This window comes from Electrona antarctica (genome assembly GCF_951216825.1).
Source record: "Electrona antarctica genome assembly, chromosome: 14".
Lineage (NCBI taxonomy): Eukaryota > Metazoa > Chordata > Actinopteri > Myctophiformes > Myctophidae > Electrona > Electrona antarctica.
Window position 1 is genome coordinate 6,757,104 of NC_136795.1, and position 27,589 is coordinate 6,784,692.

General features: G+C 42.2%; 2 protein-coding genes across 3 annotated transcripts in view; one reads left to right on the top strand and one right to left on the bottom strand.

The window, feature by feature from the left end:
• Nucleotides 1-7,600: 7,600 nt before the first annotated feature.
• desi1a (desumoylating isopeptidase 1a) lies at nt 7,601-14,780 on the bottom strand. Of its 2 annotated transcripts, none has more exons than XM_079519691.1 (6): nt 14,411-14,780; nt 14,123-14,144; nt 13,559-13,628; nt 11,157-11,266; nt 10,458-10,580; nt 7,601-9,356 (listed from the first exon to the last, which is right to left on the bottom strand). In XM_079519691.1, exons 1-6 carry the CDS (start codon nt 14,502-14,504, stop codon nt 9,263-9,265), a joined length of 513 nt encoding a protein of 170 aa, XP_079375817.1. In that variant the 5' UTR covers nt 14,505-14,780; the 3' UTR covers nt 7,601-9,262. The 2 variants fall into 2 exon arrangements, with proteins under 2 accessions (XP_079375817.1, XP_079375818.1); XM_079519692.1 differs by lacking the exon at nt 14,411-14,780 and adding an exon at nt 14,319-14,364 and having other exon boundaries at nt 14,123-14,174.
• A 780-nt stretch (nt 14,781-15,560) lies between these two features.
• Nucleotides 15,561-27,589, top strand: part of flii (FLII actin remodeling protein) — a 47,156-nt gene continuing 35,127 nt past the window's right edge. Inside the window, exons 1-8 of the mRNA XM_079519681.1 lie at nt 15,561-15,911; nt 18,311-18,421; nt 21,931-22,002; nt 22,150-22,230; nt 23,231-23,478; nt 24,038-24,141; nt 24,662-24,837; nt 26,431-26,588. Of these exons, the coding sequence (XP_079375807.1) occupies nt 15,849-15,911; nt 18,311-18,421; nt 21,931-22,002; nt 22,150-22,230; nt 23,231-23,478; nt 24,038-24,141; nt 24,662-24,837; nt 26,431-26,588 (1,013 nt within the window). The 5' untranslated portion in view covers nt 15,561-15,848. The remainder of the gene's footprint in view (nt 15,912-18,310; nt 18,422-21,930; nt 22,003-22,149; nt 22,231-23,230; nt 23,479-24,037; nt 24,142-24,661; nt 24,838-26,430; nt 26,589-27,589) is intronic.

The window sequence follows — 27,589 nt, forward strand, 5'->3', positions numbered from 1 at the left end:
TAGATAATTGACACAGGGGTGAAAAATGGGTTACAAAATCGTGGGATAAAAAAAAAAAAAAATTATAAAAGAAACAACATACTAGCAAGCAGTTAACATGCCTGAAAGTGATTTTTTTTGTATGACTTAAAAAAAACCTAAATCAGAATAAAATAAACAAAATTACTTTACAGGCTCATACTGTATAGGCTTGCACAAGCTTGGAACTCTCTTTCTTTCACTGCGTGCGTGCGTGCGTGCGTGCGTGCGTGCGTGCGTGCGTGCGTGCGTGCGAGAGTGCTGTGTGATGAGTGATGGTGGCATTTGAAGTGATGCCATAACTTCATGTCACGCTTACAGCTCGGCACATGAACACGACCGATACCCTTTAGCACCAGACATCTTGTCAAGCTGTTCCTTAAGCGACCACCATTGCCGCTTTAACATTACAGCAACAACAGCAAAGTCTGCACAACAGCAACCTCCTGCATCCTGTGACTTATTAAAGCAGCTTGGAAAGCCTTAGAGGTTGTCAACCATATGGCGGCGGTGGCTCAGGAGGTAGAGCAGCTGTCTGGCAGTAGAAAGGTTACCTGTTCGATCCTGGGCTCATTCTGGCTGCGTGTCAAAGTGTCCTTGAGCAAGACACTAAACCCCTAAACTCCAGATGAGCAGGTTGGTGGCTTGCCTAATAGCGTGTGGAACACCTGTGTGTTAGTGTAGTTAGTATTTGAGAGGTTATTGGAAGAAAAAGTGCTATAAGCCTTCGTACTATATAAATGCAGATAGTCCATTTAAGTCCCACTTATACTCCACATTATGTAGGCTACTTGTACGGATACAGATGGAGCCTTATGTCCATGTTCTGCATGTTTCACGATAGATTAAACCACATCTAGTTTAAGCAAGACACACAATCTGCCGGTGGCACAAAAAAAAGTCTTCGGCGGACAGTGTGATATGAGTCTGGCCTAGAAGCCATGCAGGCTAGCATAACTTGTCAAGGAGAGGTGGTGCAAGTTGGTGAGAGTTTGTCAAATGAGCAGTTGAGACGAATAACATGTGGTCAGGACAGCTGATCTAGGCCTTTTCAGAGAGGGGTCAGAATAAATTATGGACTTAGACTGTTATTCGTCTCAACTGTTCAAACCTCTGTCACCATCCATCATCGTGGCGCCGGGCCAATGGTCCATTTATGTTGTATTTTTTTTTAACTTAACTTCCTCCTCGACCTTGGCACAAACATGGCATGGCATGTTTGTTGCCAGAATAGTTTTGACTCTTAACTGCCTTTGGTTTGAATACCTAATGAAGACGATGTTAACAGTACAGGTAGTACAGTCAAAGGTTATGCAAATAGGATAACACAAAAAGTCTCAGTTGTCTTGTTAAACGCATCGCTTTGCCCCTGTGTGTTGAACTTGTGGATGTGCTACTTTTTATGCTTTTGTGTGGCGTTGTAGAAGGACCAAGTAGTTAGAGTATGGAAATAAGAGGTTTCTGCCTTACAGCAACGACATAATACAGTACATACACAATACAATACAAAAATGAGGATTTATTGCTTAAAGGAGCATTCAGTGATTTGAGTGATTTGGAAAACCACCCAGTCCGCCCCGGACTGGGTGGTTTTGTGTGCATGTGCGCATGTGCGCATGTGTGCATGTGCACACAAAATGTGCACATGCACGCTCTACAGTGGGGGGAAGTGCAACAGACCAACAGCATGTGCACCAAGGCCCGCCCCCACTCGATCATGATTGGAGGAAGGCCCCTCTCATCCTGATTGGATGAAGGCTTTGCCACCCGCCACCAAAACTGAAACTAGGGTTTTTTGACCCCAGGGGCTCACTGGGGACAGGGAGAAACTCCTTATATGGTCAGCACACTCTATAGTAGGGAGGATTATCCAGAAAAAAAGAAAAAATAAGTGATATTTAGATTAAGTCAAATCACTGAATATACCTTTAACATCCAAGCTAACATAAACCAAAAACACACAGAAACACATGGAGGCAGTGATGGTTACACCGTTCGAAACGGACGCATTTATTTTCAAAAATTGAAATATTTTTTTCCCCATTTTTTTGTTGCATAAATCAGTGCTATTGAAGTGCTACAGTCTGTGTGTTGGTTAAAAGAAATATTGAAGCAATGAAAAGTAGTGAAATGCGCTTGGACAAAACCTCAAAAACCTCTCCCCTTCTCATGCAAGTAATTGACAATATTAAAGTCACAACACCAACTTTGATGAGGCAGTATTGCTTTGTTTTCCAAATATAAGGTTTTCTATTGCCAAAAAAAGAAGCATTTTCTGAAAAATTAACATTTTGGAGTTAGCTGGTTTCTTCCTAACAGCAGAGATATATAATATAGGGACAGGGTAATGTATGGTAATTAAATTGTTATCTGGCAGTGAATTCTGCCAGATAACAGAAACGCATTTACATACAGTAAGGAGTCTACAGAAGCTAGATCGCCCTTATGTGTCATTGAAGGCATTTGTCAGCACAACTGGGGGGCCTGCTGTGAGTGACTCAGTGGGTTTTTGTCACAGACAAAACCCCACGGTAGCAAGTTTACGTCTTTACCCCCCCGATCCGCTGTATAACGCCACCCTTGAAGATGGAGGGAAGGTTAACGTTTGTCAAATGTCAGAAAAGCACTCTCAGGTCTGGCACTAACTGGGCTGATTCAGCTACTTGCCAGCCAGAGAGCCAGGAGATGTTCAAGGCCTCTGCATGTATTTATTATCCATTCCTCACAGTGGAACCGATAGGGCAACATTTTCATGCCAAGGACCCCTTAAATTGACACTAATTAGCCCATGGACCCGCATTTGAAGAGAAGATGAGAAGATGAGAGAAGATATTTACGGCTCTAGCAGTGATTCTCAACCGGTTTAATTTCAAGGACCCCCCCCCCCCCCAGTTTGACATACATTATAGTCTACAGACCCCCACATTTAATGGCATTTCTATCTCTGGGACCCTCAATTTATATTGTAAAATCAATGTTAATTTAACTCTAAGAGTGTACAAATGGAACCAAATGGACCTGTTAATTTGGTTCTATTTGTACACAGAGTTACAGACCCATAAGGGTCCATTTGGTTCCAAACTATCATTTAGCTGGGGACCCCCTGGAACTCCCTCATGGACCCCTGGGGGTCCCCGGACCCCACTTTGGGAACCACTGCTATTGACCAGGCCTGTCTTAACACTTAAACAGTAGCCTAATAACTGCAGCTTTTAATAGATTTAGCATTTGCTAAGGAGCTGTAGTAATTCAATATGGTTGTCACATGACAACCGTTTTTCATATTTTTGGGTCTTCAGAGTATGCTCCCCCATCCAAATCGTAATGGTCATAGCTACTGAACATAGCTAAAGGAAACCGCTATTGGATATTGTCCTATTGTCTCTGAGGCAGAAGTCCACTGCTTTTTACATCAGTATATTCAGAGCCTAGAGACAGATAGAGTGACAGTGCCACTTGGTGGATGATTCAAGAATTGCTGTGGTTCTACTATCCTGCGGAGGTTGTTTGTCCAATATCGCAATTTTTAATGCCACAATATTAAAATCAAATCGCCAAGTTCAGAATCAATTTTTATTCATGCATTTATTTATTTGTATTGTATTTCTTTTTTCATCCCATAAAGACTGACTGTTTTTTTCTGGCTGCATTATTTATGATTTTGTTATGGTCTATATTGTTTAGAATTGCTTTAAAATGTTCTAGTATAATTGAATTTTGCATCAGTCTTACAAAAATGTAATTGAATTGTATCATAGTATTTCATGTATGCAACAGTACTACATTACACTGTTTCCATCTTATAGCAGTTTTTCCCAGCTACCCAGTACCCACCCTGTCCTGCTGACCACCTTTGTCAAAAGCACACTCAAAACCCACCTTTTCAGACTGGCTTTGTATACTTAACCCCCCCCCCCCCCCCCCCCCCCCCCCCCACACACACACACACACACACACACACACACGCACTCACACACACCCTCACACACCCTTTTTGTTTGTCCTTTCTGATTTATTTTTCTAGTTTTTAACCTTTTAACTAGTTCTCTAATAACATTGTTTTTACTTCTGTTCTGTAAAGCGACTTTGGGTACCTTGAAAAGCGCTATATAAATCCTATATATATTATAAGCTTTGTTGCGTTTCTGTGTTTTGACTGTTGTGCGCATCTATCATCGGTTGTACATGAGAATTCAATCAATACATTATTACACAATTACTTTGTTGTCTTTGCATATGCGCAGAACTGTCTGTGGTCATGTTGTACCAGGCAGTGTGCATGGCCACTTTATTATAGAAATCTGTAAATCATATTTTGGATGTACATTACTTAATTTGAACTTAATCATAATAATAACACATAGTCAAGTTTGCAAGTAAACAGATTTATGTGGTGGCACAATTACAAAACATGAAGTATACAATGAAACAATAATGTGCAAAACGACGTTACTTAAAATGACTTTAATAAGAGAATAATATAGGCTATATTAATCAATATTATTAACATAGTTAAATATCAATATAAACATCTCATTACAGGTATCAGCAGCAACTGGATTTATAAATGTTAATAAGAGGTGACTGAGTGAGAGGTGACTGACTCTTATAGTGACTGAGTGAGCCAGATGAATACAGAGCTGACTACGCAGTGGCTATACCTTGTGGCTCAAGGTTTTTAAAGGGCTAATTTTCCTTCACATGTATAAATTGTTCCCAAATTCGTTACCCCAGCCCCCCCACAACCCACCCCCTCCCCTTCCAAAACAAAAACAATGGAAAAGAGAAAAATACCTACTCACAGTTTAACATTAAAGGACAACTTTAGTTTTTTTTTCTTCAACCAAGGTTCATATATTTTAGGCTTCCTGGGGTCTAGTAGGACTATAGCAAATAATAATGAAGACATCGCTGAAAAAATGAATACACATTTAGCAACTTGCTCGAATGGCCCCCTGTAAAAAAATCATGACAATCGCTAAAACGAAAGAAAGCAGTAATAATAATAATAAACTTTATTTATATAGCACCTTTCATACAGAGTTGCAGTTCAAAGTGCTTCACAGGCAGGACAGAGACAGTATTAGAAAAACTAAAGTTGTCCTTTGAAGTCAGCTTTGCATTAAATCCTGCATTATAAAAGGCTGCTCCAACTGCACACATGCATGGAAACACACCATGCATTACCTCAATCACATGTACAGTACTGTACGACATGCCATCTATCATCAAATTACCCTGACAAATTACAAATCTACGCAGTCCCATCTGGTATTTCTAACGGCATCGTTCGTATAGTTGTAGTGAGCAAGAATTATTGGAAACAAAGACATTAGAAAGACCTAGAGCAGAGATACAGGTAAAGTTACACCAAAATAATTAACTATTATTGGAGTAACGCCTGCTGCTACAGAGTTCATATTGTGAAGGTTGCTATTGCAATATTGCTATATATTATTATTTGCATTACTGAATCATGATTTGAGTCATACAGAGACCTACAGTATGACTCAAATCGTGACTATAGCACTTTTAATTAGCACGCAATTTAGCATATTCTATGATTGGTGCTGTACAGTTGCATGTGCATTGCACTTCTGTGAAAGAAAAAACAGACTAATGGCATTAACGTAATATTGTATGTATGTCAAGGTTTACTGTTGTAAATAGACCGTCCATCATCCTAAGTAACTAAACTAATACAAACTACATATGTAAATGATGTGCTCTATATCCATATGCTAAACCCTTTGATAATTACTCTAAAGCTTGATTTATGCTTTGCCATGTGTGTTGCACACAGTCAGAGTAAACAGATTCTTACATATTTCATCTCTGTAGTTTTGCCATTCTCATGGCATTCAAATTGTTCTGTGCTTTTCTTATTTTTTACACCGTGAATAGTTTACGCATTGTTCATTATATGATATCAAAGGCATGTTAGTTTACTATCATTCAGTTTAGTTTATGTTTAAGAACTATGAATGACCCTTTCTACTGCTCTGGATGCCAAAAAAAGAAAATCAGATCGGGTATTTTGGCGCACAACATCGCCATACGACAGAGTACAATGAAGCATTCAATGTTCAAGCATGAAGTGAAGGCACAGAGGTGTATTGTACTCTATAAAACACACTCTGGTGGCTGATGGGGTTGACAGACCCATGTTTGTCGAGGAGCATACTCTCCTGGGCAATGTTCATGCCCAGGAAATGTCAAAACTATTGAAAATGAATTGTCTGGTGTACTGCCATGTTTAATCTAAAATAGTACAATAATTAAAAACTGTTCTTAATCTTAATGACTCTGGTGGCACACCACTGGGAATCATGTAGGCCTATAAAACTCATGTACAACATATTCCCACATTACTGACTAGATCGACCTGAAACCTGAATGCAGATTAACTACGATTTTGCTTTCTGTTTAATTTTTCCACCTTTGTATTCCCTGATTAGCGATGGGAAGCACCGTCTTTTTTTTTATATATATATATTTTATCCCACAATTTTGCAACCCATTTTTTCACCCAGTGTCAATTATCTAATGTAATCCTGGGCGCTACACTTCCTCTGCCAACCTGGGGGGGGCAGCGGACTGACCTCATGCTTCTTTCTATGCATGAGGAGTCCAAGCTGCTTCTTTTCACCTGACAGAGGGGGATTTCCCCCGGCCGGACGTAGCGAGTGGAAGGAACACGTTATTCCGACCAGTTCCTTTCCCCTCCATCAGGCGCCCCGACTAGCCAGGGGGAGGTAGTTTTAGACATAGATATTAAAAAAATAGATGCCTCATTGGCCGCTCCAGTTCGTGTGTCGACGGGAGGGTGGAAGAATTTACACTGGGAGAGGAAGTACGCCGGAAGAGTGGAAGGCACGCTACGTCACGCTGCCACTCAAGTGATTACTGGCCAATCACAGCACGTCTTTTCCGGGACTTACAGACCCGGACATGCGCTCTGTGACGCACGCTCATGATTCCGTGGGGCTTCGCAAGGAATCTCGGGATTCTTTTGCCCTCCCTTGAGCACATACGCTCCAGAGCCGAAAGGGGCGTCTACCTATGTATGTCTATGGTTTTAGAGACCAGGATTACTGCATGTTTTTTGTGAGGGTACCTACCCTAGGGGACACGGGGAGAACATGCAAACTCCACACAGAAAGGCCCTTTCGTCAACCCCAAGCCACCGTGCCCCTGGGAAGCACAGTCTTAAGACATTTTGACCAAGTATTGCTCCAGACAGATGAACTGGTTTCATCTCTCCTATGGGACTATAGCAATTGGTCTGGTGAGCAGGGAATGTGAACCATGGAAAACAAATCACTGCAGGTCCAGATAACTGGACCTCGGATCAACAGTCCTCCTATGAGACTAAACACACTGTAGCCCAGTACAAATCAGACTTTACGATGACCTTATTTCAATGTATTAGCCCATGTATTAACCTTTAAATATGCTAGACTACTGCCAAACCATGAGGTACAAATCCTCCTAATACAATACATAATGTATATGTAACTTTAAACTATTAGACCATATAATTACACTGTACACTTTGCATGATCACTGTATTGATACAACCTTGTTATTATTATCATTTCATTTAGCAGTTAGTTTATTCGGTATTTTTTCAGAAGTGAATACACACCTTAATACACTGTAATAAGGTAATTGTATACATATACAAATTTAGTCCCCTCTACTATTATGCTAAATGTATATACTTTGTCATACGACTGCATTGTTCACCGAAAACAACAGATTTTTTCTGTTATTTTACATGACCGACACAATCAGTATAAATTATGGTTAAAAATCTCCATGCTAAATAATAATACCTTGAATAATAATTCAAACTAATTTAAATTACATTCGTCAAACTCCAAAGAGAGAGTTCCACGTACAAGAGCAGCAAGTACAAAAAAAGAAAAGAAAAGGAAAAACGCAAATGTAGGAAAAACAAAACAAAGAGCTCAACCCATCACCAGACTCACTGAGATTCAGCCCCCCTTTCACTATTTCCCCATTAATTACAACATATCTATCGATGCCAATATGGAGAAGATCCAGGTTAATTCCATTGCAGTTGGCAGCCACATCTCGGCCAAATACTTGCCTGATGTGTCAATGCAATGCAGAATATATGTGTCACAGGTCTGCTATGAATAAGTCCTGCTTTTACATGCAAAAGAGACTGTGATATTCTGCATCATTCTTTTTTTTGTCCTGTTATCTCGCCTATTCCTTTGCTTCTTTCTCTATTCTATATATATGACTATATTTTATAACGGCAAATCATAGGGAGCTTATACAGAAAATATTTGTGCCCGCTCTTTCACACCTGTAAACTTATGAGTTGAAACGTAAAGGACCACTTCACCACTTTTCAACCTATCTTCATATAATAGGTCCTCACTAATGATCATGAAAAAATGGTGCAATTCTTTTCTACTCAGTCTGTGTCTCATAGGAGGGCTGTGGGCAGTTCAGAAACCGTCCTCCAGTGACATCATCGATGGGGAATACAAGCTAATAGAAACTGCAGGCTTTCTAGTCCTGAAAAGTTGCAATGCGAAAATGGAAGCCATCGTTCTCACGATAATGAAAATCTAAACATTTTTGTAAAAAAATCTTGTTTAAAAAAAAATCTGCCTAATGATGATGTCACTGGAGGACGGTTTCTGAACTGCCCACAGCCCTCCTATGAGACACAGACTGAGTAGAATAAAATCGTGCCATTTTATCATGATTATTAGTGAGGACCTATTATATGAAGATAGGTTGAAAAGTGGTGAAGTGGTCCTTTACTGTATGAAAAAATACATTCATTCATTGTCAATTCCCCTCACGAGTGCAGGTCCCGCGCCATTCTCTAATGTCTTCCTCAGACGAGCCCACTGTTGGCCTGTTGGGTGGATGCTGACCAGTGACCACCACATGCAAACTCTGATACACGAGTCACCAGCAGTTTCTTTTCACCTGAAAGGCTTAACGTGTGCTGAGGGCCGTGCCATCTTCCCCAGTTCCCCTCTGTGCTTAACAGGCACCCCAAACAGTTGAGTCACTTTAGTGCAGTGGCAAGGTCATAGTTCCCTGCCCGCTCCCTATACCCATAAACAATCACATGAGACCTTGTTCACAAGCGCTCCCCCCCCAGAAAAATTGACAAAAAACCCCAAAAAAGACAGACTGACTACAATGGAAGTGACCTGGAAATTGTTTGGCGACTTTGGGCGTGCTTGATTTAGTTGTTGTGACGCCCCCCGTTGATGACGTTACCGCCAGGAGGGGAAATATGGATGGAGTCTAGAATGGGCCGGAGTATCTGTCCAAACGGCCTACAGAGAGGGGAGAAAAATATGTGAGAAGATTTAATTCCTTTTTAGTGTTTAAAATATAAGCCTGTTAAAGTAATCAGAACTAACTCCACCACTCTAAATATTACTCAGATGTGTCTGTCTGTGTATCTGTTTGCATCTATGATGGGTTGTCCAAGTGTTTGTTCATGCAATGTAGGAGGATGAGTTAGGATGGATTCCGTTTCAACCTAAAAAGGATTTAATTTAATTTTGTAGTTTGATAGTTGTAAAGTCCCACTGTTTTAAACTGGTCTATGGTTCAGACACCTTTCCTCCCTACACGCAATGCTGCTCACAACAGAATAAAATACTTTAAAACGTTGCTGTCCTATGCTCTGTAAAGTAAACAAGAGATATAGGAACAGATCTCCCATGATCAGAACGTCTGAAATCAGGTCACCCGCAGCACTTGCACTAGCCTCGACAACCTTACAGGCGTATGCAAAGGCTCAAATGACTTAATTTGGATAGCATATTATGTAGACATAGCACTCTATAGTGTATACTCAATTACTCAGACTCTACTGTTAGACAGATATTCTTAGCTTGCTTATGATCCTTGATGACTATTTCTATGTATTATAAGTGAGCAATGAAGCATCAATCTTGAAATAGAACTAGTTAGTTAGTTAGTTTCATTTATTTGTCCACGTATGGAAATTTGTCTTCGGTCTCTACACAAGTCACTGCTGCTTGTTTCCTCTTAAATGAAGACAATATATGGTAGCACAAAGGCAACATCTGAATACTTTTGCTGCAGATTGAAGAATGAAAAATGTCAGCCAGACAGAGCGGTGGCGCAGTGAATAGAGAAGCCGCCTGCATCCCAGGTTCAAGTCCTGTATCTTGACCTGTGGATTAGCTTCTTCAAGCAAGCAAGCACTGAGTGTTCAACAAAGCTCTTTAGCCGTTTAGCGGTCCCTGTTCCAGGGCTTCCACATGGAGAGCGGCCAGCAAAGTACTGCATGCAAAAAACATTACTTCATAAATTTAGTGGTAGTTACTGCAGATTACCCATCCATAACGCATACCAGGAATCAACATAAGGCAAAAACAAGTCATTGTCTGCGCTCCACTCACGTAGACAGGACTTCAGACGGGAGGTCGGTGATGTAGGAGGGGATGGAGTGGCCTGTGAGGAACTGAGCCACCTCGTTGGTGAAGGTGTTGCAGTTGTGTTCAAACAAACGATACTTGTCACCTCTGAGAAAAGAACGAGAGGACCAATATCAGACAGTGGCTTATTATGCAACAGCTGCTATAGGCTCCATTTTAACCATTTAAACCCTCTGTACGTAATATTATTTAGTTAACCCTGGTGGACTCTGGACTTAGTCTGCTCTTTTTTCTCCTCTACCAAGTCTCTTTGCTGAAAAAAGACAATCTACCAGGTATTTTTCAAAATTTTAAATAAATTGCAACTTTTGTGGTTAAATGGTTAATAAAAATCTACAGTGGTGAACACACATTACTAGGAGATCAACATAGAGAACAACATATTGAGTTTCCTCTCCTCTGCATAGACTTTTACTGTATAACTGCACTGCAATGCATCATGAAGCTGCTATGGATAAGAATGATTGCTACTACTAGACAATACATATAAAGTGTGTGTGTGTGTGTGTGTGTGTGTGTGTGTGTGTGTGTGTGTGTGTGTGTGTGTGTGTGTGTGTGTGTGTGTGTGTGTGTGTGTGTGTGTGTGTGTGTGTGTGTGTGTGTGTGCGTGTGTGCGTGTGTGTGTGTGTGTGTGTGTGTGAGAGTGAGAGTGAGTGACGTCACCTATACTCGCTCTCTCCCAGGGAGGAAAGGTAGTCCATGAAAATCTCCTCTGACAGTTCAGTCTCTCCAAGCTCCACCACCGTGTCTGGAGGACCAAGCATTGTCCCACCCTGACAAACACATCACCAAATGATTGACATTGTGTGTAAAGACACAGTCAGTGATACAAACACACAAAATGTCATTCTTCTATCAAGGGTGTGTGAAGTTGATCAGATCAGCGGTTCTACACACTGCGCTAGTCTCTTAAAAGAATGTGAGCACTACTCCTGCAAACAAAAACAAAACAAATCTATAATGTTTCCACAGTCCAAAGGTTATTGCAGACATGTACGTAATGAATCATTCAGGTGTCTATGGTCCAAATGGCATCCAATAGTCCAATGTTTCTAAGAGACAAATGTATTGATCTGATGATACATTTTTAACTATTGGAGCCAAAGGGAATGTATAGACTTCCTAAAGTTCCACGGCCACTGGCACTGAGAAGCCAGTAAGACTATTTATTATTCATAGCAATGAGTAGATTGCTCATTGAGGAGATTGCTCAGGATTACATGGGATAGTCCCAGGGGGAGGGGAAATTACTTTTACTGCTTCACCAAACAGATAGCTGCTCGTGAGTGCGGAATGAATCGCCTTCATGTTTGAGTAAATGGTTACGCCCCCTCGCAACTTTCCCTACTTGCGGCACTCTGGGGTACGAGGATTTACTATTCTGTCCATATCAGGTTGCAACTCGAACGGGGTTGAGTCGGCTAAGCGAAGTTCGGAACGTTTGACACGCTATAACTTGCACGCTTTAGCGCACTCTGTGGTGTCTCTCGTTGTGGCTCAAGTTCGATTGAGACGGCGCCCCTTCGTCGCGGTCTAAAACTGTACTTTATCCCCTGCTACTAGTAGGAGGGGGGCATGACCATTTACTCAAAGTTGAAGGCGATTACGCACTCGCATATCTGCTCAGGTGAGTGTACGGGCTGTTAAGTGTCTTGCTTAGGGACACTTCCACAGGTAGACTTTGCAAGCCACGGGTCAAACCAGCAACCTTCCGATTCCCAGGCAGCCTCTCTACCCACCCTATAAGGAAGAGCAGTACCAATAGTTCAATAAACTGATGGCAGAGGACTATGCCAAGCTCAGTCTCCAACATAGAGGTCTTAATCAAGGGCACTTGGCAACTACATTACAAGCGCATCACAGATGGTGCCAGTGCCAGGAATCAATGCAGTAATCCATCTATTATTACCCGTAGGCCAACCCACCATGCATCATGTTTATAGACTTGATGTAGTACTGTTCTATAATTGTGTGCCATGGGATTTAATGTCCTACTGAAAAGCTCGGTAGCACCAAAGAGTCAGTTTGTAAATCTTGTGTTTGCCGTGTCAGTGCCAGTGGTGGAAAGTAATAGAATGTACTCAAGTACTGTACGTATGTACAATTGAGGTACTTTTACTTTGCTGTACTTTTATTGCACTACAATTATTTGAAAAGTTTAGTTACTAGTTACTTTGTAGATTTTGATTATTATTATTACAATACATACATTAATCACTTCAGCCATATACACATTTCTGCCATTTGATAATAGCGGATCTACAAGCTCAAAATGTGTCGCATCGTGACACATTGTGAGCTTGTAGATCTGCTATTTTCAAAAGATTTTTTAAATACATTGTATACATTTGAAAACTTGTGAAATGGGACATTCTGCATAATGACTACTTTCTGCTTTTGGTACTTGTATTTCTGCATTGCAGTACTTACTGATACGTTTATTTAATCAAAAGGTTTTAATTTGGTCAGTGCAGCAGTGCGAGACAGCTGGCCTACTGCATATACTATACATCAGCTTTCTTGACAAAACATTTTGGCAGATAAAAGAGCAGCTCACTCGGTGGAACATGTCAGAGGTTCCACCCCGGCCAGTGACTCTCATAATGTGTCTTTTGGAAGTGCCCCCTTTATCAAGTCCCACCCCTGGTTGTGCCCCTCTTCGAACCCATTGGTTACCCTTTCTCTCCATCCACTACCAATGAAATAATGTGTTTTTTCAGTTGCTTCGTAGGCTATTGATGTTCTGTGCATTCATTTCTTAGTTTAAACTTGGTGTCAATAAAAAGGAACATCACAGGTACAGCATGGTGACTGGGCATATCATGTTTGTTTTTAGTTTTATTTTCTTCAAAAATAATGTTTTAGCAAATTCAACATAAACAAGGTGGAACCAGGCAGAAAAGAGTCTGCTGGTTAGTCAGTTAGGGACCAATCTGAAGGCTGACAAATACAGCTTTAGTAGTCCTATTAGTATAGCTCTGCATATTATGTGCATCATATTCTGTCATCTGCACTGCTGTAATATAAGCCTAAACATTCAGTCACTTCCTTTGTTTAAACCTCACCGGTGGACAGCTGGTGATCCCTATCCCACCGAAGAAGAATTCATCTCCATACACCACTATGGCCGTGTGCCTGGAAGAATAAAACACCAAGAAATGCATTATATGTGACGCAAGAGTGCAATCTAGCCAACACCAACTTAGGACTCCTGAATTGCTGCGTGTGTGTGACGTGTGTGTGTGTAGGCTACAGTATGTATAAGACTTATATAGTAGGCCTATGCTACCTGCATCTGCATACCTCTGCAGCCAACCTTTGTCCAACACAGACACATCTGAATTGAACAGACCTGTCATACCAGTTGAATGGCATAGGCCTATATGTGACTAGTCTAAAATCAGAGCTGTAGTAGGTAGGTACAGACAGACTGGACATGACTATAAACTCTGGGCTCACACCAGAAATAGGTCTGGCCTACTTGTTCTAAATGGTTCCATAGAAATGCAAAGGAGCTGTTGTCATCATCATAGCCCTAATGTTACTGTGCCTGAGGTAAGTAACAGTCAGGTGCTGGACCACAAGACTAAATCAATGAAAAGATAACAGTGAATAGATCAGATTCATACCATATTCCGTCCAGTTGCTTCCCTGTAAAGAGAAAGGCAACAGAAACAGAGGCTGTGATCAACAAGTGATGAACATAGCAAGCAGGTACACACACACACACACACACACACACACACACAACTTGTTAAACAGGTGTGGAATTCTTGTTACCCGTTATAAAATCACAGTTTAATTAAATGGATTAATATATCTCACACATGAAGTCACATCACTCCACGCCCCACGTTAATGCTCCCACCGCTCCCACGCCACAGGGACAGATGTTTTAGCCTGTCACTCTCACTCACCTAACATGATGGGACTGAGGCTGCGGGCCATCCCCCTTGATAGGTCATAAATGTACAGCTGCACGCTATACCTCGTGACATTCTGATTATCCATCTTTGGAAACCGCAGAACAATCAGGCTGGCTGGTTGGTTTTCTTGATGTGGTTTCCTTCTGTTAGCTGGCGAGCTAACGTTAGCGCAGGGAAGGAACAAACACACTACACAGCTGGGTCTCGATCGTAGCAGTTGATTCAATTTGTGTCACCGACCGTTGTATCATCACCCGTGAATTGTGTCACGATCCGTCAGAACGAGATAAACGGTTCATGGGTCTTTACACCAATACAGCGATGTGAGATTGGTTATCTCATGTGCCATCTGAAGCTACTATTTACCGGTATGTCCAAAGGTCGCTACTGTAAGCATCATACCCAGTACCACATATTGATTGGAAATGGACAAATAAGAATGCAATACAATCTTTGGCGCCGCCAAGTGGCCGCTTAATTGTTCGGTCCCGTTATTATTAAAGGGCAAGTTCACTCAAAATATTTCTATCAACACATGTTTTGTCCCAGGGTTTGCGCACTTTGCGGTCACATTTTCTCTCTCTCTCACACACACACACACACACACACACACACACACACACACACACACACACACACACACACACACACACACACACACACACACACACACACACACACACGGTTTCGGGTTGCCTTCATAATAAATAGGAGCATCATACCGTTTTTCAAAATACATTAATTACTTTAAAAATGCATATTATCATCAGGCAACAGCCCAGCTTTAATGATCTTAAATTCATTTAGATCGTTTTTTTTAATTACATAACATTAAACTTCAAACAATCAAAAAACAGTTGTAAAACAGTTGTCATGTCATGTCATGTTTTAAAGTATTGTAGAGTAACAACTAAAGTCTCTTTAATGTTTATGTTGTACCATTACTACAAAACAATCTAAAATAAAGGGATTTTAAGATCATTAAAGCGGTGCTGTTGCCTGAGTCCAATGCATTTCTCTGCCTACATTCGGTCCATGACTTGTCCCAGTTGGTTGTCCCCAAGTCTATGTAGGAGTCAAGCCGCAATTGGACTGGCCCAATAGACTGGCCCCATGAAGTGAACGCAGTTTGCGTAACTCTGTCTATACACCAAGTTTTCATTCAACGTCCCCCATTCAATGGAATGAAAACTTGTGGATCGGGTGGTTTATTATCTAAGGCTCTGGGCTGCATGAACAGCGCTCATTTTGCCGCCCCCTCAATGTCGTAACTCTGTCTCTGGTTTCCAAGGTTTCCAGTGAGTCACACGGGACGGGTCGGTCAGTCAGTCAGTCAGAGCCAACCCTCCCGCAGCCACCCAGCTACCAAAACCAAAATAGACTAGCTGGCAACACTTCAGCTCACAGCGGCCGAGATCCTGAACCAGAAATGGCTGCCACCGGAGTTCTCCCCTTCATAAGGGGGGTAGATCTCAGTGGAAACGACTTCAAAGTAAGCATTTTTTGTTCCCTTTAGTATTATTTGTGGGGTTTGATACTGATATCCGTTTAGCGAACATGTACGATCGGGTAGCCTGCGAGCTGCTGCTATACGCCTGCCAAGTGTTTACAAGGCAACTACAGCGATGCTAGCCTGAGCTAGCTGCTAACTTTTAGCTTGCACTGGCTTAGCTTTACTAGCACTGGGCGTTAGCCAGTTGTCAAACTGTGACATGAGTTTTCCTGTCTTGGCTTGGCTTAATACATTCTGGCCCTGGTGTGTATTAGAACAGCTTCTAGTTCTGTTTTGGGAATAATAGGATAGCCAGTTAACATCTCTTGGCTGTCCAGTGCGGAGAGATCAAATACAATAAGACAGCTGGCTGTTACAAACTGTAAATGTTGTTGTTTCAGTAATTGTTGGCTAACTTTCTAGCATAGCCCTTGGCTTTCTCATAACTTCTCTTGACTTTACACCACTAAGCCGGTTTAACAATGTTGAGATAGAGGGCCATATAAGAACAGATATTTTTGAACAGGTCTTTGGCTAGATAATGACATCACAATTGTTTGTTTTGACCCACATGGAGATATAAATAGCAGTTTCGCCAGGCAGCAATGTAACAGCTGACACAGCCTGGGTCTGGCTGGCATGATTGCATTAAGTGACTGTACTGTTTGTATAGTATGGCTTTATAGCTAGCTGCCATGTCAGTCTGTCAGTCAGTTGGATATTAGCTTTGTCATCATCTGCTATCTAACAAATGACTTCAACTAATCTTATCAATAGCAGAGCCTCTGCCATGGAAGCAGGTTTGTTAGTCTAACAAACAGACAATATTGGTAGCTCAAGTTGTACATTGTGGTGTTTTCCTGAGGGTTCCGAGAGGGGCTATGTTTTCCTCTGCCTTCAAGCTAGGTAAATGTTGTAGGTTCAACATTTACAAATCAATTGAGTTGCTAGCATACCAAATTGCGATTGCCAAATTGGTTGATTCACTCACACCCTGCAAGGGCAAAGCAAGCAGGAAGAGGGAGGGTGATGACTTCATCCTTTCACCCTGTACTGCATGTTGACACATTGCTCACGCACATTATGCACGTGTGGAAAATGTTATGATCTCATTGTTGGCCATATATTATTGGGACAAAACAATCTGTAGAGTTTTGGGATTATTATTGTCTGCCAAAAACACCAAACTGGCAGTGCCAGTTTGATTATGCTGTTTTTGTTTTTTCAACACAGAGATATGGCTTACATTCCCAGGTCAGTTTGTCATCCCTAATTACTTTCCTGAGGTTTTTTTTCTGCAAATTGTTAGTATTCAATCAATCAGTCCATATAAGAAAAAGTATCGACTTATACCCATACCATTCCGATACAGTGTATTTTTGAGGGGCTTATATGTCCAGCTTTTAGTTTGTGTGTAAACACAAACTTTGTCCTAACAAACATTAAATGCCATTGAATTTGATAATGAATGGCCGGTTTTGACTTGAGTGTTTGTGTAAACACAAACATTAAATGTTTGGCCAGAATGAGATGATGTATGTCTTGTCTGATGATATTTATATACAGTATCGGCCGATAAGGCACCATTTCTGTCTCTATTCTGACTGATATCAGACAGGCGTCACACATTTAAATTATTTATTTTATAGTTTGAATCTGGAACGTTAGAAAAGGCTTGATCAAGTGAAATCCCAAACGAGTACTTTTCCAAAGTGTTACGTTTTGGCCCTGTTCATTGCGATCTCTTGCTAATACACAAATCCTACTCTGTAAACTACCTAGGATTATATGTACATATTTTAGTCGGATGATTTGTGAGAACTACAGTTGGTGTTGTGTTCTCTCTCACATCAGTGGTTCCCAAACCTTTTGGCCCGTGCCGTGACCCAAACAGAAATCAGACATTCACCCGGGACCCAAACTAGTAAAAATAGCAGATCTACAAGCTCACAACACGATGCTTCACTCCGTGTTGTGAGCTTGTAGATTGGCTATTTTCACTACTTTTTAAATATGTGTTCTAATTAACTCATGGAATTTCTAAAGAAATTCCATGAGTACCATGAATTTCTTTAGAAATTCCATGAGTGGGGGGGGGGGGGGGGGGGGGATGTTTTCGAGAATGTTTTGAAATGATAATTTAAAACAAAATGTAGGAAACGAAAAATAATAGGGGAGGGGAGCCATAAAAATGTGTCCGCGACCCACCAATGAGTTCTGACCCAGTTTTGGCGGAAACAGTGCTATACAAGTAAACATGATGTCACTAATAAAGATCACTCTGACAGCTACTGTTGACATTCATCTGTCTTTGTACTGTAGTTATTATGTCATGAGTCATGACCGTCGATGATAATCCTTTCCTCACTTTTTCTCCCCTCTATCTATACTACCTTCAGGGCGGTTATTTCCCGGAGCATGTCAAGTCTATGAGCAGCCTGCGATGGCTGAAGCTGAACAGGACGGGACTGTGTTACCTCCCAGAGGAGCTGGCCTCTCTGCAGAAGCTGGTGAGGTCTTCTTCAGGCATTATTCACACACATTATTAGCCAGACCTAATTCACATAATGGAGACATAGAGGCATAGAGAATTCCTATCATTAATAGCACTGGGATCAGATGCTTTAAGGGCCTTGCAAACGTTAAGCGAGGAACGCAGGTGTTGTTGCCTGGATCAACACAGGTCTCCTCCAGGTCTGTTGAAGAGGGGCGCAACAACGCAAGCGTAAAAAAAAGCTAAACAGAATCCAGGTCTGGTGAGTCGCGGGCGTGTGCACGTAACGAGCGCAACAAATTCACTGGACCGCGCTCACGTAAATACGCTTGCGTTGTCGCACCGCGACTTCTCTGAGCAAAAACACAGGTCTCACTGAAAATGAACTATTGGCGCGTTTTATCAAAAATCAAGATTCACATTTGAGCAATTCTCCCTCTCCCTGGAGTCCAACACCAAATTAATGTAATCTGTCTCTGCCGTGGTGCGTGCAGTTCACAACTCTGTGATGTTGTGTGCTCTCAGTCAGTCACTCATCCATGTAGCCCTGTCCAGTGGGTCATCCATGTAGCCCTGTCCAGTGCGTGAGCGTCACTCATCCATGTAGCCCTGTCCAGTGCGTGAGCGTCACTCATCCATGTAGCCCTGTCCAGTGCGTGAGCGTCACTCATCCATGTAGCCCTGTCCAGTGCGTGAGCGTCACTCATCCATGTAGCCCTGTCCAGTGCGTGAGCGACTCGCTAACGCAGACACAGAACATGTCCCAAACGCTGAGGTAAACTTGTTGTTGTTGGACTAAACATTACGTGCAACTGGAAAAGCTCATAGCTTATCAATACCGTGTCCTGACCTACTGTCCCTTACACTGTTTATTTTGCATCGAGGAGCCATGTGTGTCTGTGTTCGTCGCCTCGGCTAAAAACAAAGTGAAGTGACTTATGCTTTGTTGTACGACGTGTTGCATACTGAAAATAGTCTAATCTACAAGTTGTCTTAAACAGACAACATCAAAGTGCTTGACTTAAATCTCTCGTAAGGTCTCTCTCTTGTAGCAAAAAACACAAGAGTAACTAAAATGAATTGGACAGACAACTAGTGCTGCTCGATTCTTGCACAAATTTAGGAATTGAGATTGTGTAGGTGTCTTGAATCTAGATAGCGATCTTTTTTTAGATTCATTGTGCCACACTATAATGGAGACCTGCATAGAGAATTCATAATAGCAGCTTTATGCACAAATGGATAAGATCATCTGGCAGCTATACTGACTTGTTTTAAAGTTCCCTACTTTGTATTGAAAAAGAAAGTATGGATATGGAATGGATGGATGAAATTAATTCCTTCGATTGTGATGAGATGTGTTTACTATGAGATAACCGTGCTCTAAGCAAGCTATACCAAGAATAGGGGTGGACCGCATGCCCTGATATGAATGACTGACGTTTTCCTTGAGTAGGAACCATGACAATAGATACGGGTTACGGGCCAATGCATATTACGTTTCTAACAATAGAAACTGGTCACATTATACACACTGAGTCAGTTCAGTTTGACCCACCAGTTTTGGAGATATGTCTTATAGAGTAATGTCTTGCAGAAAACAGCGAGTTGAGAAAACAGGCTTGAAAGGTTTACATATGTGGTCTCTAAAATGACACCTAGCTACATGTTTAAGCATTTCATATTTACATGTCGATTTGAGCTCTGACACTTATTTCAGACATGCTCTAGTATGTGAAGAGTCTGCCTGTGCTATTAAGTCATTTCTGGAGAAAATAAGTTTTTCTCCTCTGGTGAAAAGCTGGAATTTGCGCGATGGCAGGCTCTCAGTCCAATCTGGCCACATGTATATAAATAAATCTTGGCAGAGACCAGATCATCATTGGATAAAGAATAACTTTGTATTGATTTGCAGTGTCCCTCTCCCTATCTTGATGCATATACTGTATAGGAGACGAGAGAGGAACATACAGTCAGCTGGGTCTTTAAAAAACACCCACACACAGTTGCATAATGCTTGCTATGCCAGGAGGACGTCGATTGTGTTTACTTAGTTGGTATGCCAGGTCTCTAATTAGACGACTGCAATGACAGACTGACAGCAAGGGACACCACATTAATCACGCTGTTAACCTCCCAGTAGGATGGGAAACCAGCCGTATTGCTGTGGAATAATGGTTAAATAAATGCCAATAGTTCACTATATCGATGGGTTTGTGAAACTCTTCCCAGCAAAACAAGCCTTGTCTCCAAGCTCCTCTTCAATTCTGAGAAGCTGGTATTGTACTTGGTTGGCCAGATGCTCAGAGTGACAGGGTGCACCAGTCTTGATCTGTCCAGTCCATAGGGCTCCTCCTGTCTACATGTCGAAGTGTCCTTGGGCAAGACGCAACCCCAAATTGCTCCCGATGTGCTGGTTGGTACCTTGCATGGCTTCCACCGCAATCGGTGTATGAATGTGTGAATGGGTGAATGTAATGCACTATGTAAAGCGCCTCGGAGAAAGGCGCTATATAAAAATGCACCATTTACCATTATATATAAAAATGAACCATTTAGGGTTAGAATGTTTCAGTCAATCCATAATCTAATTCCCTGCATTTTAGACTTATCAGTACAAGGTGTGCACTGCAGCAGGCCCTCACTGAGAAAACACAGGTTCTCCATGCTTTTATGTGTCTGGAGAGATTATCTAATCTCGATGTCCTAGATCTACGGAGGTATGTGAACAACAGGTCACGGATAAACGCTGACAGCTATGCTATACATTTGATCTTTTTAATGGAGCACATCAATAACATTAGTCTGTTATCTCCGCCACCCATCTCACACCCGTCTACGTGTTGTAGTGGTGAGGTAATGCTGCTGGCGTCGGCGGTAATGGCATTTCAGTGCAAGTGATGATGCATCTTACAACGGAGCACAATATGCCTCGTTTAGGGCAGATCCATGTTGGTGTAGTTTTAGAAATGCTGTGTGGGTGTGTCTATTATATATTTATTTAACCCACACATTTTGCAGCCCATTTATTTTCACCCGGTGTCAATTCTCTAATGTAATCCTGGGCGCTACACTCCTTCTGCAAACCTGGGGAGAGCAACGGACTAACCTCATGCTTCCTTCGATGCATGAGGAGTCCAAGCAGCTTCTTTTCACCTGACAGGGGGGACGTAGCGCGTGGAAGGAACACGTTATTCCAACCGGTTCCTGTCTCCTCCATCAGGCTGGCCCGGGGGAGACCGTATTAGAGACCAGGATTACTGCATGTTGTTAACTTGTTTGTGAGGGTACCTACCCTAGGAGACACGGGGAGAACATGCAAACTCCACACAGAAAGGCCCTTTTTGTTAACCCGACCCAGGGCATGGGCATGATGACGCAGAGGACCCCCCCCAGTGCCCACAGTGTACCCGGCGGAAATCGAACCCAGGACCTTCTAGCTGTGAGGCGGCAGCGCTACCGACTGTGCCACCGTGCTCCCGGGTCTGTGTATAATTAACATCTGTTTTCTCTGTCCCTTCTCAGGAGCATCTTTCAGTGAGTCACAACAGTCTGACAACATTACATGGAGAACTGTCCAGCCTACCTAACCTGCGGGTAACTAACACACACACACACACACACACACACACACACACACACACACACACACACACACACACACAATGTTCACTCTCATGTTTCATTATTTCTTCGCATGAAACGTATAATAATAATGGCCTAAATGTTTTATTTTGTGTGCAGGCGGTGGTGGCCAGAGCCAACAACTTGAAGAACTCTGGAGTCCCTGATGATATCTTTCAGCTGGATGACCTGTCTGTGCTGGTATACAATCCATATTTGATATACTTTCACCCTCCCCCACCCCCATACATAAACAAAGGTGAACATGTTTACATTCGGTCCCTGGCACCCCGCCCTCACTAACTTCTGTGTGCCTCAGTATGAAATACACCAAAAAGTGTTTTCTCTCAATCTGCGCTTAAACATGACAGACCAACGGACGGTATGGTCCTTCACGCAGGCCCAGTCTTCGTCTAATCTGTTTGTTTAGACAGTTCATATTTGAAAGAACTTCAATGTTTATCCAATGCAACTCTCTCCTTCCTCTTCATTGCATCTTCCTGGCGCTCATCCCTTTTTCCATAGCCATATTTCTACTTAACACATTGAGAGCCCACGCTTAACTGCCCAAAATCACTTTCACCTAGAAAATCCATTCACATTTTTTATAATTCAGCTGACTGTGGAGACACATGCTGGAACTTTTTACTTTGAAATGTTTTATAGTTTCTGAGTTATTTAATTTAAACGCCAAATGCATTCTCAATGGCGAAAAAAACTAACTTTGGCACCACGTGTTAAAAAAAAAAAAAAAAAAGTGTTTTGATTTTTCTGATTTTTTTCACTAAAAAAAATAATTAAAAAAAAAAAAAAAAAAAAACTTTTTTTTTTTTTTTTTTTTCCCAAGACGTCCACAGACGTCTTGGGCTATGCACGTTGCGCAATACCCAGGACGTCCACAGACGTCTTGGGCACAAGATGTGTTAACACTTATTTTTCTGAATAAAGGCACTAGAGTGCCAAGCAGAAGAGGCTGATTTTACTCTGAAAAGCCCCGCCTTCCAGGCACTCTGCTAATTCCGATCTCACACTTGCTCCTGTCTAAATAACAAGCTACGACATCATCTAAATCACATTCTTAATTATTGTCGTTGAGAAATTGACCAAGATATGTCTGCACAATCGTTTGCATCGTTCATTCAAAAGACAAGTTGGCAAGATGGGGTCCTGAAGTGCACTTCTTCTCCTTCCACACCGACAGGACCTGAGCTACAACCAGCTGACGGAGATCCCGCGGGACCTGGAGAACAGCCGCAACATGCTGGTGCTCAACCTGTCGCACAACGCCGTGGACGCTATCCCCAACCAGCTGTTCATCAACCTCACCGACCTGCTGTACCTGGACCTGAGCGACAACAAGCTGGACAGCCTCCCGCCACAGATGAGGCGCCTGGTGCACCTGCAGACGCTCACCCTCAACAACAATCCCCTGATGCACGCGCAGCTACGGTAAAAAAACCCAAACCCAGTTATCTAATCATGTTATCCTGGGCGCTACACTTCCTCTGCCAACATGGGGGGGGGGGGGGGGGGGGGTGCTTCCTTCTATGCACGAGGAGTCAAAGCTGCTTCTTTTCACCTGACAGGGGAGAGTGTTGCATTTTTGTTTAGTTTTTTTTTTTTAACTTTAGATTTTTGCTTTAACGACTATATTATGCTGTATAACGGATGCACAGTTACTACGTTTTGTTGATTTCAGTGTACTGTTTTTGCCGCTCTGTTTGTATCTCACTTTCTATTGTTGCTTAATTTTACCCTGATGTTCTTGTTTTATTTTTAGCTTATTTATTGTACAGCACCGTGTAACATTTAAGGCGCTTCATGAATGAAATGACCAAACCATACCTTACCACATGCAGCAACTAGTAAAATCTTTATAACCTTTAGGGAAAAGCAGGCCTTTTGGGTTCGTACGGTACCATTTTCGGGGTTCTTTACCGTTCTAAAACTGTGTTTGTGTGTGCGTGCATGCGTGCGTGTGTGTGTGTGTGTGTGTGTGTGTGAGTAGCCAGCTGCCAGCCATGGTGGCCCTACAGACCCTCCACCTGAGGAACACACAGAGGACCCAGAGCAACATGCCAACTAGCCTGGAGGGACTGGCACACTTAGCAGGTAAACACGCCACGATAAACGTACTGTACATCATGCACCATTAAGACCTGGAACGCATCTGTGTCGCTTCAGCGTTTAACCACATTAACCATTATTTTTTAGACTTTAGCTGTTGGAAAAATAGCAGATCTACAAGCTCGTAGCGCGGCACCGAATGCCGCACTACGAGCTTGTAGATCTGCTATTTTTTTCCTTAAAAATCTGACAATATATACATATTGTCAGATGGGCGTCGGCGGCCAATTACATAATGTGTTGGGGTCCTTGACATGAAATAGTTTGAGCACCACTGATATAGAAACATAGTTTTTTCAGAAAAAACTGTCATGTCATGTCAAGTAATTTGTAGAATCTGGTCTCAGGTGCCAATGAGTTTTAAAGAAAATGCTTGAAGCATAGGCCATAGCTGAATGGGGTAGAGAGGTTGTCTGCAAATCAAGAATGTCCCCCGTTTGCACATGGGACACATACAGTGCACCTACACCTGCATGCCAACATGTTCTTCTCCACCGTCTCCTAGATGTGGACCTGTCGTGTAACGACCTGACGCGCGTGCCAGAGTGTCTGTACACGCTGGGCAGTCTGAAGAGGCTCAACCTGAGCAGCAACCAGATCTCTGAGCTGTCCCTGTGCATCGACCAGTGGACGCAGCTGGAGACGCTCAACCTCAGCCGCAATCTGCTCACCTCTCTGCCCGTAAGGAGCCATTCCTTCTTGTCACAATTTATTAACAACTTGCTTAACCCCTAGCATCGCTATTCTGGGCATGTCATCGCAATAGCCAACCGACAAGCTCACAATGTGTCGACACACGTTGCGAGAGATGTGGGTTGGTGGGGGGACCAAATATTGACGCCTGTGGGAGGCCGGTTAAATGAAGTATAATGGGGTTTAAGTAGATCATTAAGCTTTGAGATATAGATGCAAATTGCTGCCTTCATTTAACTTTATTGGCGCACTGACTGCGAATAGTGAAATTGTATCTGCAATTGTCAACAACCCTCTTAGCATTGTTATTGTAGACTGTGTAGTCCATGTGGAAATGAATGATTCAGCGTTTGTGGTAAAGTAAATGTCTAAAATGAAGGTCTATCTTTTAAATAATACATTTGTAGCCTTATGGTGTTGATCTGACCTCCCCTTGCTAGAAAGCCGTTCTCAGCAGTACAGGTCCATCTCAATGAATTCAAATATTTAGTTAATTTTCTTCCGTAATATAATTCAAAAAGTGAAACTTTCATATATTCTCAATTCATTGTACATAAAGTGAAGTATTTAAAACCTTTTTTTTAAATCTTGATTAAGGCGTACAGCTCATGAAAATCAAAAAATCTCAATTAATTAGAATATTTTACGAGACCACTAAAAAAATGGTTTAAACGAGAAATGTTGACCATCTGAAAAGTATATTAATGTATGCAGGTAATACTTGGTCTGGGCTACTTTTGAACAAATCATTTCATCAATGGGGCATAGAGGTGATCAGCCAGTGGCACTGTTGAGGTGTTATGGAAGCCCAGGATTTATTTTATAACAGCCGTAAATTCATTTGTATTGTTCAGTCTTATGTCTCACACCTTCCTCTTGACAATACAACCTAGATTCTCTGTGGGGTTCAGGTCTGGCCAGTTGGCTGGTCAGTTAAGCACAGTAATACCATGGTCAGTACACCAGTTACTAGTAGTTTTGGCTCTGTGGGCAGGTGCCAAATTGAGGTGTAAAGGAAAATTAGCATCTCCATGAAGCTTGTCAACATACTAAAGCACAATGTACTCTAAAAAGATGGCTGTGTTGAAACCATTTTAAGTTTTCACTGTCAGTGGATCAACACCAGCAGATAACACAGCCTAAATCATCACTGTGTTTTGTCATGTCCAGAGTCTCAACACAACCATCCATTATATTTTAAAGCTCTGTGTGCCTCCGTACATTAACAAGCTTTATGTTGGTGCTGATCTCTTTTTCAGCAGCGTGTGTTGACAGGACTGCATCCTACATATGACGTATCTGTAGGATGTTAACCCATTTTGGGCGGGAACCCCTTTTGCATTATGTTATGCTTTAGCTATTGAAAAATAGCAGATCTACAAGCTCATAGCGCGCCACCGAGTGGCGCGCTACGAGCTTGTAGGTCTTCTATTTTAGAAAAATCGAAGAACGACTGACATAGAAACATAGCTTTTTCAGAAAACTGTCAGGATGTAGAAGACATTTTTTAGAATCTGATCTCAGGTCAAAATGGGTTAAAAATATTGAACAAAAAAACTGCGTGTGTGTTTCTGCATTCAGTCGGCGATCTGCAAGCTGACCAAGCTGAAGAAGCTGTACGTGAACTCCAACAAGCTGGACTTTGATGGGGTTCCGTCGGGAGTGGGGAAGCTGTCCAGTCTGGTTGAGTTCATGGCTGCTAACAACAACCTGGAGCTGATCCCAGAGGGACTCTGCCGGTAGGAAACAACAGGCATACTGTACAATACAATACCAGTGTTTTTGGCAGCACATTTCTATTTTTGTTTTAGTCATAGTCCTTGGAATAAAACGTTTTAGTCACCTGGAATGTTTTAGTGTTGGACTAGTTTTAGTCGACTAAATCTACAGTTGATTTAGTGGCAGCGGTGGCCGAACGGATTGCGGAGCGGTCTTGATACCGGAAGGTCGCCAGTTCGAATCAGCGGTCCGACACGTTAAAATTACCACCGCTGAAGTGCCCTTGAACAAGGCATTGAACCACTACGATGAAATGTTCTATGAGCAGGGCCTGGCTGGAAACAAGTTCTTGAGCTTAGCCCGGATACCCTGGGTAAATATAGTTATCATTTCATTTCATTTCAACTAAAATGTATTTCGTCGGGCCTTGATGCCGTAATGACTGATTTTACACTTGCTGAAAATAGCACGTTGTGAGCAGCGACGAAGAGTCTGTGGGGGCCGTGGGGGCCGGGGTCCCCATGAGGAATTTCGGGGGAATTCCTAAAATTTTAACACCTCTTGGACCTCTCCTCTGGCTGTCCAAGAGGTGTCAAAATTGTTGGGTGCGGCCCCCACCCAAGTACTCAAATGAGTACTCAAATGCTAATCGGGTTTCTTTTGTTTTCACCTAGCCAGGTAGGTATAAAATATGCCTACAGTACTGTGCTCTGCTTACTTGTATTCATTCACAATGAAACCACCACCAGCTAAGAAGCTCTTCGTCCAGAGAAAGCTACAGTTCACCAAGTTCACCGCTACTACAACGGCTCTTTTAAGAGCCAATGATTATTTATCTAAAAGTGTCAGCAGTAACCAGCCAGCCGCCTGTGATGACTCTGAAGACAGCCAAGACACTGTCCTACACCGCCCTCCCCTGGCTAAACCAAGCAGCAGCAGTGTGAAATCACAAACGAAACTATCAGGCACAACAGTTGGACCTAAAGAGCCCAGCTGTACCCAAACAAAAGAAGATTCCCAT